Below are 18,938 nucleotides of genomic sequence, written 5' to 3'. Positions count from 1 at the left end.
AGGAATTCAAGTCATAGGAAGGTGGAAATACAGAAGCAGGCAGGGAGTTCCAGAGTTTACCAGAGAAAAGAATGAATGATTGAAAATACTGGTTAACTCTTGCGTTAGACAGGTGGACAGAATAGGGGTGAGAGAAAGAAGAAAGCCTTGTGCAGCGAGGCCGCGGGAGGAGGGGAGGCATGCAGTTAGCAAGATCAGAAGAGCAATTAGCATGAAAATAGCAGTAGAAGACAGCTAGAGATACAACATTGCGGCGGTGAGAGAGAGGCTGAAGACAGTCAGTTAGAGGAGAGGAGTTGATGAGACGAAAAGCTTTTGATTCCACCCTGTCTAGAACAGCAGTATGAGTGGAACCCCCCCAGACATGTGAAGCATACTCCATACATGGACGGATAAGGCCCTTGTACAGAGTTAGCAGCTGGGGGGGTGAGAAAAACTGGCGGAGACGTCTCAGAATACCTAACTTCATAGAAGCTGTTTTAGCTAGAGATGAGATGTGAAGTTTCCAGTTCAGATTATAAGTAAAGGACAGACCAAGGATGTTCAATGTAAAAGAGGGGGACAGTTGAGTGTCACTGAAGAAGAGAGGATAGTTGTCTGTAAGGTTGTGTCGAGTTTATAGATGGAGGAATTGAGTTTTTGAGGCATTGAACAATACCAAGTTTGCTCTGCCCCAATCAGAAATTTTAGAAAGATCAGAAGTCAAGGCGTTCTGTGGCTTCCCTGCGTGAAATGTTTACCTCCTGAAGGGTTGGACGTCTATGAAAAGACGTGGAAAAGTGCAGGGACTGTTAAGAAATACTCATTCAGAACTTTTCTCCTCTCTTCCCCAGAAAGAACTAACTCCCCATTACTTGCCTTCAATGAATCTATTATTTCCTTGTTCTTCGTCCTATATCCCTGATAGAATCCCTTGGGATCAGTCTTCGTCTGTAATTTGTAATTGTTTTTAGCTTTCTTCGTTAACTTCCTAACTCTTCTAACCAATTCATTATACTGAGGCCTTAAATCCTCTTCCTCTGCCTTTAATCTCTTATATATACTTCTTTTAAGCCCTGTGTAATGTTTCAACCTACCAGTGATCCACTTGGGATCATTCCTCTGTGATATTACTGTTCTATAAGGAATATTTACCATCTTTCCCGTATGTAATCTATAAGCTAAATATTTATACAGCTCATCAGCATTTACTTCCCCTAATGTCCTCATGCCGACCCCTTCCATAATTTCCGCTCCATCTTTCATTCGCCTTGACCTCACCTCACCCATCTCACCATGACCTGTCCCCCTTAACCCAATCCCCGAACCTCAAGCTATTTCCCGCTCTCTTACCCTCCCCCCCCTAGACCCACACGGCTATTTTTCACCTCCTCGCACCCTCTAACCTAGCACCTTTCTTCATCTCCCGCACTTTGCCTTGCCTCCCCCACCTCTGCCCTGAATTTCACATGCCCTTCCCGCTCCATCTGTTGCCTATCAACTCGTGGAGGTACCTTCTTATTCCCTCAAAATTTGCTCTTCTGAAGTTAGGTACCCTGTCAATGTTGTTGCTTCTAGAAGCTTTCTCCCTGTCTTTCACAATGGTCACTGTCGAATATTATATAGTCATTAGTATATTTGGCTTCCGTTTAGCTTAGTTAGGCCTTAGATAGAATCAGCTGACGCCGTTTTCCTTTCAGGTTCCAACATTTCTTCAGCTTTGGTATTGACATTTATTGTACCATTTATAATGTCTTAAGTGAGTATTTCTAGGGGTAAAAGGACATTGTTATATTTATTTCTGTATTTTGGGTAAACACATGAAGCTGATGTGAACTGTAGCACAACATGATGTTGTGCGGGTTTTGTGAAGTGTTGAGAGAGACATTAGAAGCGCACTACACAGACGGGTTGTCTTTTTCTTGGCCTTCTCTTTTCAAGATTCCTAGCAAGGAAATGTCCCATTTCGACATTTTGGTGCCCAGACCCGGGATACACAGTGCCCAAGGACTGCTACATTAACAAGTTAAGTGTCTCCAGCCCTGCATTTTAGAAGAAGATGGAGAAGTTAGAGAAGGCCCGAGCAGCTTGTCAAGGATGGCTGTCAAGAGTGTGTGTCAAGATGGACAGACTCCTAGCCAAGAGCCCCCCAGCAACCTCCAGTGAGTTAGTAGAAGTTCTGGAAGAGTTTGATAAGAGGCTTAACAAGTTAGAAGAAGTGCAGTCAGAGATAGAATTGGAGATAAGTCCTGAGGCACTAGAGGAGTACTTGGACAAGGCAGATGCAGTCAGACAGCAAGCCAGGCAGAAGAGATTGTTGTGTGCTGACAAGCTTAAGAAACTGGCTGAGGGTGATAAGGACAAGTCGGATTCTTCAAGTACCACAGCCCCTCTCCATGCAAAACTTCCCAAGCTAGAACTACCTAGATTTGACGGTGACCTGAAGCAGTGGCAGAGTTTTTGGGAACAGTTCTCCTCACACATAGACGACACTGAGCTGCCCACCATTAGTAAGCTAACCTATCTACTGTCACTACTAGACGGCACTGCTAAGGACGTGGTGGAAGGAGTGCCGCACACCTGCGCCAGCTACAAGACCGTCGTCGACCTGCTGAAGCAACGGTTTGGCAAGTCGGAGTGCATCATCCACGCCCACGTCCAGGCTCTCCTTGATCTACAAGTTCCGGTCCACCAAGGCAAGACCTACATCCTACAGCTGTGGAGACTTCGGGACGAGGTGGTCAAGCACACGAGGAGTCTAGAAGCCCAAGGAGTTACAGGCAAGCAATGTGAAGTGCTACTAACCCCCATGATTGTTTCCAGACTGCCCACAGAGTTAAGGTTAAACTGGTCAAGGGATTGTAGTGGACATGAAAGTGATCTTGAGTGGCTTCTTAGTTGGCTTCAAAGGGAGATTGAAGTGATAGAAAGGAGTGAAATGTATAAGGGCAATGTTAAGAGTTTAGAAGGAAGGAAGGGTAGTAAGGATAGTAAAGAAGTACATAAGGGAAACAAGGAAAAATTGTTCACAGCCTCGGCTTTACATGTGACTTCCCCGCCTGAAAGATCAGATTGTGTGTTTTGTAGTAAGAGAAACCACAAGTCTGAGAAGTGCTACAAGTTTCTGGTGTTGGATGGGCAGCAGAGGTTTGACAAGATAAGGGAATTGGGTGTGTGTTTTAGATGTTTAAATAGTGGTCATAAGTCTAGAAGTTGTAAGGCCAAATGTTCCAAGTGTCGTGGTGACCACAATAGTACCATGTGTGGTGTTAAGTTGAGTGTGGTCCCTAAGGCCGAAGTAGAGGAGAGTAAACAGACGGGCACCCAAACCCTTGCGATGTTGTCAGGCCACTACAGGAACAAGACTGTGTTACAAACAGCTAAGGTAAAGGTAGTGAACCATAAGGGGGATATTGTTACTGCAAGGCTGATGTTTGACAATGGCTGTGATAGGTCATATGTTACCAATAAGTTTGTAGGAAGATGTAAACCTGAATGGGTCACCAATACAGAAGTCCCTTATAGTTCCTTTGGTGGCCATAGCTCAAGCAAGTGTGTACAAAGTAGTCTATACAAGTTGAAGCTTTTAGATGATAAGGGTGATTTGTTTTCCCTTGTGTTGGCAGGCATTCCCATTATATGTGAACCGCTAATTAGGCCAGTAGTACCAGAACACATTTTAAGTGCCTTTAATCATTTAAAGTTTGCAGATGACTTTGACCATAGTTCTCCTTTAGACTTAGATATCCTTATTGGTCTGGACTACTACTGGAGCCTAGTAACGCCTAGTGATGCAGTTCAAGTGGGGTTGACAGTTGCCCTGAAATCAGTGTTTGGCTGGACCTTGAGTGGAAACACTGGTAAAATTTCTGACACTACAGGTGTGCCTTTACTGCCAACCTTTAAACCTTCGTCACCTCAACTCTTGTGCATCTCTAAAGTCACTGATGCTGATATGTCTAACTTTTGGGATTTGGAGACTATTGGCATAAGTAGTAGCAAGGAAAGTAAGGAAGACGTTAGAGATAAGATTGTTCAAGAATATAGTGATAAGATCAAGTTTGTAGATGGTAGATATGAAGTCCACTTGCCGTGGAAAGACAACCCGTCTGTGTAGTGCGCTTCTAATGTCTCTCTCAACACTTCACAAAACCCGCACAACATCATGTTGTGCTACAGTTCACATCAGCTTCATGTGTTTACCCAAAATACAGAAATAAATATAACAATGTCCTTTTACCCCTAGAAATACTCACTTAAGACATTATAAATGGTACAATAAATGTCAATACCAAAGCTGAAGAAATGTTGGAACCTGAAAGGAAAACGGCGTCAGCTGATTCTATCTAAGGCCTAACTAAGCTAAACGGAAGCCAAATATACTAATGACTATAATATTCGACATCCTCCCCACCATAAGGGGCGAAGCAACTTATCCAAACAAATACCTCGTACAATAAGTATCTAACATCATACCAAATCAAAGCCATATCCAGTGAGCGGTCTCTTCCTAAGCATTCCAAGCTAAGCAAATTAAACCCATTTCTTGATCAAGAGAGTATTCTAAGAATCAAGGGTAGATTACAATTTTCTAGTCTGGGTTATAACTCAAAACATCCCATCATTCTTCCTAAGGGTCACTTTTCTAAGTTGTTAGTACAATTTCAACATAAGTTCATGAAGCATGCAGGTGTAAACAGCATTGTGTCATCATTAAGAACTAGTTTTTGGGTGATTGGGTTAAGAAGAATGGCAAAGATGGTGGTTAGAGAGTGTTTGAGTTGTCGGAGGCACGACAGCCGTCCTTGCAGTCAACCTGTTGCCCCTTTACCTGACCTGCGAGTCAACCCTGCACCTCCGTTTGCAGTTACAGGTTTAGATTTCACTGGCCCTTTATTTAGTGCTGATCATCCAGGGAAAAAATTGTATGTGTTACTTTTTACCTGTGCTGTTATTAGAGCTGTACATCTAGAACTCACAGAGTCCATGTCATTGGTCGATTGTATGCGGGCCATAAGGAGATTTGTTGCTCGTAGAGGGATTCCTAATGTTTTCTATTCCGACAATGCAAAAACATTTGTTGCAGCCTCCACAGAAGTACAGAAGGTGTTTGGTCATCTAGCCCCAAGGTGGAAGTTTAATGTACCAAGGTCCCCATGGTGGGGCGGGTGGTTTGAGAGGCTCATTGGTTCAGTCAAGCTAGCTTTAAGGAAGTCTTTGGGAGTTAAGTATGTAAGCCAGTCTGAGTTAGAAACAATTCTTATAGAAATTGAGTCGTGCATTAACTCTCGACCATTGACCTTTGTGAGTGATGACCCAGATTTTGATCATTATCTAACTCCATCACACTTTATTCTTGGTAGGAACAGCACATGTACACCTTCTGATGTTGATGAATCCCCTATTATAAGCCCTGAAGACTTGTACATTAGAAAGAATATAAGAAATCAGAGGTTGGAACATTTTTGGAAGGTGTGGAGAGAAGATTATATAGCTAATTTGCCCCCTGTAGTAAAAGGTTTCAACCAGAAATGTAAAGTGGATGTTGGTAGTGTTGTACTCATTAGAGGAGACAATGTACCCAGACAACGGTGGCCCATGGGTGTGATTGTTAATGTGTATCCCGGTAGAGACGGTGTGATTCGCAGTGTTGATGTTAAGACAGGAAAAGGCATTTTCAACCGGACTATTCAAACCCTGCATGATTTAGAGATAAATCCTCATTTAGACACTGATGTGATAACTCCTCAACCAGTACTTCATGATCAGGCAGTACAAGATGATGTAACTTCAAGTGTAGCTAATGATGACTCTGTACAAGATTGTGATCCTGAGGAGGAGGAGGAGGAGGAGGAGGTAGCTGTTTATACTTCAAGGGGTCGGCTCGTTAAAAGGCCTCACAGATTAGATTTATAAGTTGTACATTTATTATGTATGGTGGTAGGTCATGTGTTGTGTTTGTTTATGGGAACTATTGGGTTATGGTATGATATGGTATGATGTTAGATACTTATTGTACGAGGTATTTGTTTGGATAAGTTGCTTCGCCCCTTATGGTGGGGAGGATGTCGAATATTATATAGTCATTAGTATATTTGGCTTCCGTTTAGCTTAGTTAGGCCTTAGATAGAATCAGCTGACGCCGTTTTCCTTTCAGGTTCCAACATTTCTTCAGCTTTGGTATTGACATTTATTGTACCATTTATAATGTCTTAAGTGAGTATTTCTAGGGGTAAAAGGACATTGTTATATTTATTTCTGTATTTTGGGTAAACACATGAAGCTGATGTGAACTGTAGCACAACATGATGTTGTGCGGGTTTTGTGAAGTGTTGAGAGAGACATTAGAAGCGCACTACACAGACGGGTTGTCTTTTTCTTGGCCTTCTCTTTTCAAGATTCCTAGCAAGGAAATGTCCCATTTCGACAGTCACTGTTACCTAACTGTCCTCCAACCTTCACCTGTGTGACTACTTTCCCAATGTTTGTCAGAATTAAATCTAAAATATTATTCCTCATCCTGGGTTCCAAGATTGCCTGCTTTAAAAATTGGTCATGAAATACATTTAAAAATTCCTCTGCTTTACTGTTACCCACCATAAGGTTCCAGTCAATATTCCTAAAATTAAAATCTACCACACATATCTGATTATACCGGCCTGTTCCATTTGTCTCTTGCCATACTGAGCTGTAAGCTTCTTTCGTAGTATTCGGTGGCCTATAAACTAATCCCTGTACTAGTGAGTGTGATCCTTCCTTAATATCAACCTATATCGACTTCATGATATTTATTTTTATGTTACTGTTTCCCAAACAAAGCGCGACGCCTCCTCTCTTATTCTTCCTGCCTTTATAGAATAATGCATAAACATCTATCTGAACCTCTGGATGAAATACTTTTCTGATATATCTAACCAAGATTGTTAAAACAAACAAAAAAATAAGAAAGTTTTTTACACACATTATTCCTATAATCAAGTGTTTTATTCAAAATACTTTAACAATTCGTGCAATAAACACTTCAGCTATTCCTCGCCTTCGTTGAGCTTGTTACCTTTCTAGATTAAACCTTTTTGTTTTTACATCTTTTCCTCCTCATAAGCCCTTTTCCTTCCTGACTAGCGACAAAACAGCTGCAACTTTAAACATAATAAGTTACTGCAATAGGAACAGTGGGTAAGATGGGTGGTAATCCCTTTTATCTTCGATAAAAGAGATCGCCCAGGTATCTCGCTGAATTTCCCATCTCATGAAGCCTTTCTGTTTTTATGGAAAAACATAAAGTAAACAGTAAACCAAAAAATGGAAAAAAGGAAATCGATAGATAAATAAAAATAAATAAATAAATAAATAAATTCATAAAATGATAACAATAGATTAAGGAGAAGAAAACACGTCCAAACTATGACAGGCTACGTGACAGGAAGGTTAGGTAAGAAACCTCCATTCCCATTTTTCCGTCATATACAAGGGATTTCTCATGTACCTATAATAATATATATATAATATATGTACCTATAATAATATATATATATATATATATATATATATATATATATATATATATATATATATATATATATATATATATATATATATATATATATATATATATATATATATATATATATATATATATATATATATATGTGTATGTATATATACTGTATATATATATATATATATATATATATATATATATATATATATATATATATATATATATATATATATATATATATATATATATATATATGTGTGTGTGTGTGTGTGTGTGTGTGTGTGTGTGTGTGTGTGTGTGTGTGTGTGTGTGTGTGTGTGTGTGTGTGTGTGTGTGTGTGTGTGTGTGTGTGTGTGTGTGTGTGTGTGTGTGTGTGTGTGTGTGTGTGTGTGTGTGTGTGTGTGTGTGTGTGTGTGTGTGTGTGTGTGTGTGTGTGTGTGTGTGTGTGTGTGTGTGTGTGTGTGTGTGTGTGTGTGTGTGTGTGTATTATAGCTACATTTGACATTAAGAAAAAAAGATGTTTGCTGTAACGTACTTGCGAGGCAGAGCCTCCCTTGTATTCACAACACAGTTTAAGGAAAGGGCTTGGCTTCAATAGACAAAAATAGTTTCCCGATTATTTTGTCACCAGTATTTCTAGTCGGGTATGGACGGTCGTCTCTGAAGTAATCATTTATATCTTCATTCTAAATCCATTGGAGATTTTAGATACTGAAATTAAGTTACGCTAAGTTATGAAATGAATGTGTTGTGTTAAGAGTATATGTTTAATGCCTTAAGGCACTCTTCGCATGACTTGTTTCACTGCCATGGTGTCATTTTAGTTACTCAATGTTTTTCACTATTTTTTCTCACAGTGATGCAGCATGGTGACCAAAGCTGGACACAATGTCCTTGATGGAGTCGCAGGAGTGAGTTATATAAAGTAAGTATACCTTGTTCATACATGAAATATCTGGCAATAAAACCCATAATTTTTTTTTTTTTTTTTGTTGGCAGAAGCAATAATAAGAGCTCTTTTTCTCTATTTACTGTTAAAAGCTGAACATTATTATTTCGTAAATTATTTTTGGGTTGCTACTACAGACGTGCATTACGTGACATTCTAACTTTAAATCCATTTGCCATTTTTCTTTTTTTTCTTTTACTTCAGTCTAGCAGCGTCTTAAGGTCACACTGAGTCTCACACCACTGATTTAAAGATGAAACTTTAGTCTTTTTTTTTTTTTACATGAATAAATTTGGATATTTTGCGGGATATTTATTAGGATCCTCAGTTTTTTTTTGTCTATTAACCAGTCATTAAAAAAAAATAAAGAATGTTTTCTCTTAAGCGGTCGGCTTTAGTTTCCTGTGAGGAACTCCTTTTGAAAGTTACGGCACGTGATATTAAGTACAATGTCATCGAATATGTAGTAGATTTGTTAGCTATGATCGTTTGGTCCTAAATCCGTGTTCCGAATCATTTATAACGGTATTGCTCTCAAGATATTTGATTAATTTGTCTCTTAAGATAGATTCCATTAGCCTACTGATGTTACACTAATTGGTCTATAATTACTGGACTGTGATTTACAACATTTTTTTTTTTTCAAGGCTTGCCAGTTTTCATTTACTGGAGATATATATATATATATATATATATATATATATATATATATATATATATATATATATATATATATATATATATATATATATATATATATATATATATATATATATATATATATATATATATATATATATATATATATATATATACGAGTATATATATATAATTTATTTTTTTATTATTATTATTATTATTATGAAAATGAATCTGATAATCGTTTAATGAATCTGACATCTTGATTTTTTTTTTTTTATTTACAGCGAAATTTCATCAGGACCTAGCGCTTTATTTATATTCATACCAACTGAAAACATAAATTCTAGCAGCTTGTAACAAAACTTTAATAAACATTTTAATTTTTTGTGTCGGCTTATTTACCACAGAATCTTCTTTATTAAATGCAGAGAGCAGAAGCAAAACCAATAGTTTATTGAGTTAGTCATATTCATCTCGCTATCAGAATATTCTCTGTTTTCTGTTGGGTACGAACCGACGTTTTAAGTACTTTTTTTTTTCCCTATGCTTCTGTAAAATTATTTTGAGTTCAATTTATTGTTATTAGCAATATGCATTTCAAAATTTTCCTTGATCAATTCTATGGATCTTTTTGTGTTACGGCGAAGTCTGTCCTCCTCTCACTCGTCAATGTTCTGTGCCTGTATTTTTGATAAGCGCTATTTTTTTTTTGGAGGGGAGCATGAGACTGTTTCTTATAGAGTTATTCTGCAATTTTGGTTTGGTATTTCGAAGAGGCACAGATGATTCAACGGTTTTAGTAAGTTTATAAGTAAATATCTGCATTGCACTATTTACTAAATCTGCCTGTCGGAAATAAACTAATCTTCTGGTTGAGCGCTCTACATATTGGTGTAAAGCGCTTTCTTGTAGAGTTGTACAAAAGTAATTGCCAATGTGCAACGAGTTGATTCACCCAATTACCTGCTGGTTGAAGTGGATATCACCAAATATAACGCTCTTGACACCAGATTTTTGTTATCTATTTGTACAGTTATTTGTCTGTTGATCGAGTTTGACCTGCAGAACATTAAATGAACGCAATTATTTTTTTTAATGTGATGCACTTTCAGGTTTAATGCACTTTCCGTTAGTGTTATTTATATTGAATTTGATACTGCAAGTGGGTAATGTCAACTTACTACTCAACGACCTCCTTGTTACCAAGTACAGCAGTACTTCGCCTTCAGTTTTTGGAAGCCTTTCATGACTAAATAAGTTCTACCAAGATGTGGAAAACTCAACTATAAAAACTACGTTTATTGTGTCCATTCATGATCCCGTCACACCAAATGCCATAATACTTCATGCAGACCACAGCTTCAAGCACATGAACTTTATTACGAATGCTACAAGTGTTGATATAAGAATCTGATGTTCGTATGGTTCAGGATGTATTGTTAAAATCATCTCTCTCTCTCTCTCTCTCTCTCTCTCTCTCTCTCTCTCTCTCTCTCTCTCTCTCTCTCTCTCTCTCTCTCTCTCTCTCTCTCTCTCTCTCTCCCATGTGTGTGTGTGTGTGTGTGTGTGTGTGTGTGTGTGTGTGTGTGTGTGTGTGTGTGTGTGTGTGTGTGTGTGTGTGTGTGTGTGTGTGGAGGGAAATTGTCTCTTAAAGAAATCGTCCAAGCAGCACCGAACCAAGTGAGTACAAGTGAAGCCCATCCTATCGGTGGATATCTGCTTCTCAGAGAAGTGGTTCCATAAAAATATATATTCATCACTTTCTTCATGGAGATTTTTCAGCCGATTATGTGTGCTGAACACTTTACCATAGAACCGATTTTCTGCGTTCATCTTAGGAAGCATTCCCGAGATTATTATATTTAATAAGAGTTTTCTTTATAGGGTTCATCATGTCACGATATTTTGGTAGCAGGTCCTCAGATCTTGTCTGCTCAGCATCCTTCATGCTTGAGTGAATGACACTTTCCATTCTGTTTTTAACATTTGTCCTCCTTCTCTACCTCTGAACGGAATTTCACACCCACTTCCAGTCCTAAGGGAAAACACCTGCGTTCGCTTCTGAGTCCTTCCTTTCTCGTCATTGGCTAAAATAACGAGCTCTCCCACTGGCCTTTTTACCTCATTTCCTGCTATTTCATTTGTTATTTCTTCACTCCAAAACCTAAAACGTTATCCAATTAGCTCATATAAATATAGCCACATGGTAGCTAGCTCAGTCACTCAGTCTCCGTCCTAGAGTCAGTCACGAACAGTCAGTCTAGGTCTCTCACTCAGTTCCCGTCCGAGAGTCAGTCACGAGCAGTCAGTCTAGGTCGCTCAATCAGTTCCCGTCCGAGTCACAGTCAGTCTTGAGAGACGCTGCTCAATCATCATCACGTACGAAAGGTCATATCACTTTAGAGGGAGAAAACGATCATTCGTCACGTATATAATAATCTGTCTCTCGTCTCGTACCAAGTATGTATATCATTTATTGTTAAATCGAAAAGAACTCTCACCATTCGTGTCTTACTCACACACATCGATAATGTCAACTTACTACTCAACGATGACCTTGTTACCAACAATACCAAGCTCACTAGCTGTCCTCCACGCTACCGACACACCAAGCTCCTCATCTGATGCAGCGGTAGTCAATCAAATTGATACAAGTGGTAATCGTGCAATGGGATATATATATATATATATATATATATATATATATATATATATATATATATATATATATATATATATATATATATATATATATATATATATATATATATATATATATATATATATATATATATATATATATATATATATAAATATATATATATATATATGCCTACATTCAGCCTGTTCCTAAAAAGGATGACCGTTCTAATCCCTCAAACTAACGTCCTATTGACTTAATTTTCTGTCAATCTAAAGTTTTTTTAATCTATTATCAACAGGAAGATTCTTTAATGTTTATCACTTCACAACCATCTACCTGATCGCCAGTATGGGCTCCGTCAAGACCACTCTACTGGTGATCTTCTGGCTTTCCTTACTGAGTCTTCGTCGTCCTCAACATATAGAAAATAAATAAAGAAATAAAAAAAGAAAAAAAAAGAAAATAAATAAAAAAATAAAATAATATATATATATATATATATATATATATATATATATATATATATATATATATATATATATATATATATATATATATATATATATATATATATATATATATATATATATATATTTTTTTTTTTTTTATTTATTCTTTTTTTTTTCAAAGCAAGCACGCGCGCGCGCGCGCGCGCACACTCAAACACACACACACACACACACACACACACACACACACACACACACACACACACACACACACACACACACACACACACACACACACACACACACACACACACACACGGATCACCCGCCTGATAAATCACCCTCCGGACGGAATCACGGACATTCAACCTGTGCGGCGCCCTCATTTATTTCCTGAAATACCTCGCTCTTCCCCTGAAATTACTGTGCAATCTCGCCAAAAATCTCTCGATTATAAAAGACTTGAAAATTGGTGTTCCGAATGGCGCGGTCCTGAGAACATGCGTCCGCCAGGCTGGTGAAGGGAAATAGGGAAATGAAGGTTGTGCGATTCGAAACTGATGTCAGGTAGCATGTCTTGCTGGTACAACCCCGTCCATCTGGTGATGAAGAGAGCTCCTGGCCATTTGCTCGATGTGGAGTGATGTATGCAGTAACAAATGCAGTAATATTATATATATATATATATATATATATATATATATATATATATATATATATATATATATATATATATATATATATATATATATATATATATATATATATATATATATATATATATATATATATATATATATATATATATATATATATATATATATATATATATATATATATATATATATATATATATATAATGAACTCCTAGATAAGTGCAACATTGCAAAGCATCAAATGATGGTTGTATCTACGAGGAGCTTAATCGTTTTTGAGTACATGTAAAAAAATCTACATACATTATGCATGTCTGCTGAGTACCAAATGAGAGTTGGAAAAAAAATAAATAAATAAAATATAGACATACCAGAATATTCATCTACTAAATTTGTGTTAACCTGAAGAACAACAAACTGTACCCATTACACTATTATTAATATTATTATGTATTATTAATATTATTATGTACAAAACTATTGGCAGATTATTAACTTACATGTGGACATAAGGTTATTTTCATTAGGACATGAGGTCATTTTCAGTAAAGAAATGAAATGTTCTCAGTTTTTCAACCTCAGAAGATTCCTTCCGGAAAGCAGTATGTAAAAATATCGTATATATTTAAAACAAAAGAGTATTAGAAATTATTCCCATGTTTTGTTATTTTCATCCCATTTTATTTTATATAAAAAAAAGGTTAATTCAACGTCATTAAGGTGAGTTAGCTTTATGTTCACATTTCTTTTGCCGAATGTAATGGCGCGTAATCAATATGTACATGAACATATATCAAATAGTCTTGTTATGCGCAATAATTCAATGCCGAGACATCATAATGTGAAATTACCACATGTGATACAGGCAATTTGCGTGGCAAACCCAACACGTGAGGCCTTAATTAAGGGATGTTGACGGTGGAGCATGAGCCGGGGATGCATGCATGCGCTCACACGGACACGAGAATATGCAGACACACAAGAGCACGCACCTATACGCGCGCGGGCGCGCACACACACACACACACACACACACACACACACACACACACACACACACACACACACACACACACACATACACACACACACACAGTGAAAAATTACTTTCGGTGCGATATAATAGCAGCAGAGAAACAGTGAAGACATACAGGGTGCAGCAGAAATATCTCCCATATTTCAAACTTTCGCCTAATGAACCTATTCATGTGCCAATGATGTCTTGATTTTTTTTTTTTTTTTTTTTTTGCAGATATCCCCATATAGCAATATGGTCTGGACTGGTGCCCATCGTGCTTTTGCTGCAGAAACATTTTTTTTTTTTTGGAGAATGGATAATGTATAATTGCAACACAGCTTTTCGAACTCATTGCATATTAGGTCGCAAAGATGTTGTTCTGGATAGAAAACAATACTGCTATGGGTTGCAAATTTCAGAACGTCCAATAACGAAAATTTTACTTATTCACGCATCCTGAGAAATGAAAGTTAGCTTCATCACCTATGAGAAGAACAGTATTTGCAGGAACATTCTGAAAGATAAAGTCACATCATGACAAGCGAACTTCCCAGTTATGTTCATGCAGTTTCTGAGCAATCATTAATTTGTATGGACGGAGCACCAGATCAATGTGTAGAATTCCAATCCCAATGTGTAGAATTTACAATCCAAGGCAGAAGCATGTTTACAAGCTAAACGTGTAGGAGATTGAACAACAGAAAGTTTCACAGAAAGAACATTCTCTGGAGTTCGAGCGTCTCAAAGTCTTCCAGGTGGTTTTCTTTTAAGTGCTGAGCCTGTGGCTCTGAAATTTGCAACGCTAGCAGTATTGTCTTTCTATCTGGAACAGCATCATTCCGACCTAACATGTAATGAGTTTGTGTTGCAATTACAGATTCACCATTCATGAAAAAAAAAAAACTTTTCTACAGCAAAAGCACGATGTGCACCAGTCCAAACCATATTGCTAGATGAGGGTATCTAAAAAAAAAAAAAAAAAAAAAAAAAAAAAAAAATATATATATATATATATATACTCGTATATATATATATATATATATATATATATATATATATATATATATATATATATATATATATATATATATATATATATATATATATATATATATATATATATATATATATATATATATATATATATATATATATATATATATATATATATATATATATATATATATATATATATATATATATATATATATATATATATATATATATATATTACTTTAATGCGACAAGTGAAGCGGGCTTCTTCCACATTTCCTAGTTCATGGCAACATTCCTTAACAAGGAAAAATTCATCACACTTTTTTTATTTACTCCGTGACACCTTCATATATAATTTCTTCGACAGTGCGATGATAGCGACTGCATTCATTGATAAATTATTGCTATATGATGTGTAGTATGATGTTCAACATCATAAACTATACTACAAAAAAAAAAAGTCAAAGTCCCATGTAGTCCATTTTCATTCAAAAGTAGAAGTTGAGTAAATACATTATATCCTCTTACATAAAAGGAAACTGTACCCTATTACAATTATTTAAGCATATAAATGCACATCTTTCAAACTGCAAAACAAATAAAATCCGTCCTTTTAACATGTCACCTTTACATGTAACTAGATGTATGACGAGCCATAAAAGATTATGATCTCGTAAAAGTGATGTTCATACATTCATGCCTCCTAATTTGGAAGGTATGTAATATATATTCACTGCACATCGAATTTAGGATTTTCGTACTTGTCCAAACTCTGACACAGGTGGAATACACCCACGAGATTTTTTTTTTTTTTTAATTCTATATAAGAACATACGTATATCCATGTCCAGTTTGTCGAGGAATCTATCTGTTATTTCTTTCATGTTTGCTGCAATTACTGTCATATGTGAATGTGTTATTCATCCATCAAACGCAAACGCACGTGTGTGTGTGTGTGTGTGTGTGAGTGACTCACACACACACACGCACACACACACACACACACACACACACACATCGCGTAGTGTAGTGGTCGGCACTCTTGGTTCACAATAGAGAAGGTCCGGGTTCGAGTCACAGGAGCAGCGAGGCACATGAGCGACCCTCTTAATGTGCAGCCCCTGTTCTCCTAGGAACAAGTAGGTACGGGATGTGACCCGAGAACTTGTTACCTCGATGTCTCGGTGTGTGATGTGTGAGTGGTCTCAGTCCTATTCAAAGATAAGTCACTATGAACTTTGAGCTCTTTCCGTAGAGAAACTTCTGGCTGGGTGACCAGCAGGTGACCATAGGTGAATAATACACACACACACACACACACACACGCACACACACACACACACACACACACACACAAACACCAAATACGTATGAAATATCACTGATAGTCATTTATTTTTATTCCACACATTTCAACAAGTGCAAATAGGTATGTTTCATCGACCTCCACTGATTTGCACCACCCGGAGCAAACTGTACAGTGTATGGAGGGAAAGTAATCACCGTGGATCCAAAGATATTGAGTATGACTAGTCTGGATCTCTCTTACCCAAGTTGCCAGCAAATAATTCCTTCACATTCCCAAGTCTTTTTTTTTTTCTTTTTTTTTAGTTCTCTTAGTTCCTTAGTGCCTTGCTCCAGTTACCGTTTGTTGTGAGTACTGACTTCACTATCATAATGTGTATCTTCTACTAGACACTTTATTCTGGTTTTCCGTTTTGCATCTATCGCATTGTGTTTTTCATTTAGTGACTTGTGTTGTATTTGCGGCGTCACTGTCACACAGACGGTCTTAGTTTTTACCTTAAAAAAATGAGAAGTTCACATCCACACATAATGGATTGCTTTAATGTTGTTCCTTTATATGTCTGCTGAGATTCACGCAGGATATTCCTCATAAGCTGCATAAATTATTAAGATCATCTATATACACGTATCTTTTACTTCATAATTTACTTTATAACATACGTTCATATCTACAGCTGTTTCAGAAATGGAAAAAAAAAAAGTATTATACAAATATACAAAAGAACGTCAAGATCTGACAAACCAAATAACCCGGTCAAAACATTACTTGAAATATTCTGAACAAATATTTCAGCGAAACTGATTAAAAAATATACATTCAGCACCGCCAATTATAATTTTGCATGAACACCAATGAATATTCATGATCATAACTCGCTTTTTTTTTTTTTTTGAAGATACATTTTATTATGTTTTCAATTAAATTCTTTTATTTTTAATTATGTGTTCGTACTTAACCCTTCGCTTTCATTACATGATATCCACTGATCTTTATCTCTCTCTCTCTCTCTCTCTCTCTCTCTCTCTCTCTCTCTCTCTCTCTCTCTCTCTCTCAAACACACACACACACACACACACACACACACACACACACACACACACACACTTGCACCAGGAAAAAAAAATATCCCATACACAATATCCCATACACAAGTTTGATTACATAAATCAAATGTAGCGTGTTCATTTTTTGCGAATTTTCTTTCATCACTGTTAATGACATTTCCTGTTGTTGATGTCTTACCACATTGTAATTATTTTGTTATTATTATTATTATTATTATTATTATTATTATTATTATTATTATTATTATTATTATTATTATTATTGATATAATTGTTACTATTATTATTTTAGAGAGCGCTCGCACACACACACACACACACACACACACACACACACGGTGGTTATGTACACATAGTGGTTATATAATTAGTTAAGTTATTGACACCATAACAGAGTTTAACTAAACAAAACACAAAGAGGTATGCTACTAAATTGTAAATGTTGTTTAAACGTAGAAATATTTATGTTTTATACAGCTGGGACGATTTCGGGGTTATGGAAAAGTTTTTAGTATATCAAAACTTAGTTACATACTTCAAATGAATATTCTTATCTGACAAGTCATCAACACTTCGTACACTTGACGCGAAGGTGAAGATTTAGCGGACACCTGAAAACCATCACATACACACATTATTTTAGTTAGGGCTGCTACTCCATTTGGCTGGCTCTGTATTGACATCAGCCTTAATCTCAAGAACAATTCGCGTTGGTGACTGGGTATAATACACACGAGACATAATATTTTGTCTTCTGTTACTTTCTGATAACATAGTTCTGTAATGGGTCACTATTAGAGGTCAATAATTTTTCTCTGCTCAGAATCTTGTTGTGTTCTCTCCTGTCACAAACAGATTAATACTTTTGCTTATCAGTGCTCACAATGAATACTTCACTAGATTATTATATCATCCCTCCAAACTTTTTATCTTGCTACTCTGGCATGACTCGTAATTACATAGCAGTGGCGTACACGAACGCCATATGCTTAATAACTGTGTAAAATGTTGAAAAATTTGTTAAGCACTGCCTTATTGGCTGTCTCGTGCTATCTTTGCAATGGCAGTGAACCACGTGCTGAGGTGCAGGTTTTTGGCAATAACAGCTTTCATCTCTAATTTTTAGTACTACTACTCTGGCAATTAATTCCCTACCGCAACCACGTTTTTTTGGTCCTAGAGTATGAACAGCTAACTCGCCAAGCCGAGAGGCGCGGTAGAAGGATGGATTACTTTGAGAATTTGTATACCACTTAGTTCGCATAAGGCCATCTGACCAAATGCACTCAGATCTGTCCTTGGTGTTAGGCTGGATAGGGTCATGGCTTGGTAACAGGCGACAGAGAGTGCTAATAAACGGCTCCAAATCCGAGTAGGGTCATGTCATTAGTGGGGTGCCACAGGGATCAGTATTAGGGCCATTGTTATTTATAATATATATCAATGACATGGATAGTGGAAGTAGTAGTGATGTTAGTAAATTTGCGGATGACACAAAGATAGGTAGATTAATTAGATCAGAATCGGATGCCATCGCCTTGCAGGCAGACTTAGATAGAATGAATGAATGGACGGATAGATGGCAAATGCAATTTGATATCAATAAATGCAAAGTGCTTAGCGTAGGTAGAGGAAACCCACACAGTAGGTACACATTAAACAACCAAACTCTGTTAGGTACAGGGTACGAGAAAGAATTAGGAGTTATAGTTAGCTCTGAACTCCGTCTAG

General features: G+C 36.9%; 2 protein-coding genes across 2 annotated transcripts; both read left to right on the top strand.

The window, feature by feature from the left end:
* Positions 1–2,038: 2,038 nt before the first annotated feature.
* On the top strand, positions 2,039–4,096 carry LOC135098012 (uncharacterized). Its single transcript, XM_064000194.1, has one exon. It carries the CDS (start codon positions 2,039–2,041, stop codon positions 4,094–4,096), a length of 2,058 nt encoding a protein of 685 aa, XP_063856264.1.
* Positions 4,097–4,737: 641 nt separating this feature from the next.
* On the top strand, positions 4,738–5,895 carry LOC135098011 (uncharacterized). The gene has a single exon (XM_064000192.1). It carries the CDS (start codon positions 4,738–4,740, stop codon positions 5,893–5,895), a length of 1,158 nt encoding a protein of 385 aa, XP_063856262.1.
* Positions 5,896–18,938: the final 13,043 nt, after the last annotated feature.

This window comes from Scylla paramamosain, unplaced genomic scaffold, assembly GCF_035594125.1.
Source record: "Scylla paramamosain isolate STU-SP2022 unplaced genomic scaffold, ASM3559412v1 Contig40, whole genome shotgun sequence".
NCBI classification, from domain to species: Eukaryota; Metazoa; Arthropoda; class Malacostraca; order Decapoda; family Portunidae; genus Scylla; species Scylla paramamosain.
This window is presented reverse-complemented; position numbering and strand designations above follow the sequence as displayed.

Coding starts and splice junctions, on each gene's coding strand:
- LOC135098011 (XM_064000192.1), top strand. CDS start 4,738: ATGGTGGTTAGAGAGTGTTTGAGTTGTCGGAGGCACGACAGCCGTCCT.
- LOC135098012 (XM_064000194.1), top strand. CDS start 2,039: ATGGAGAAGTTAGAGAAGGCCCGAGCAGCTTGTCAAGGATGGCTGTCA.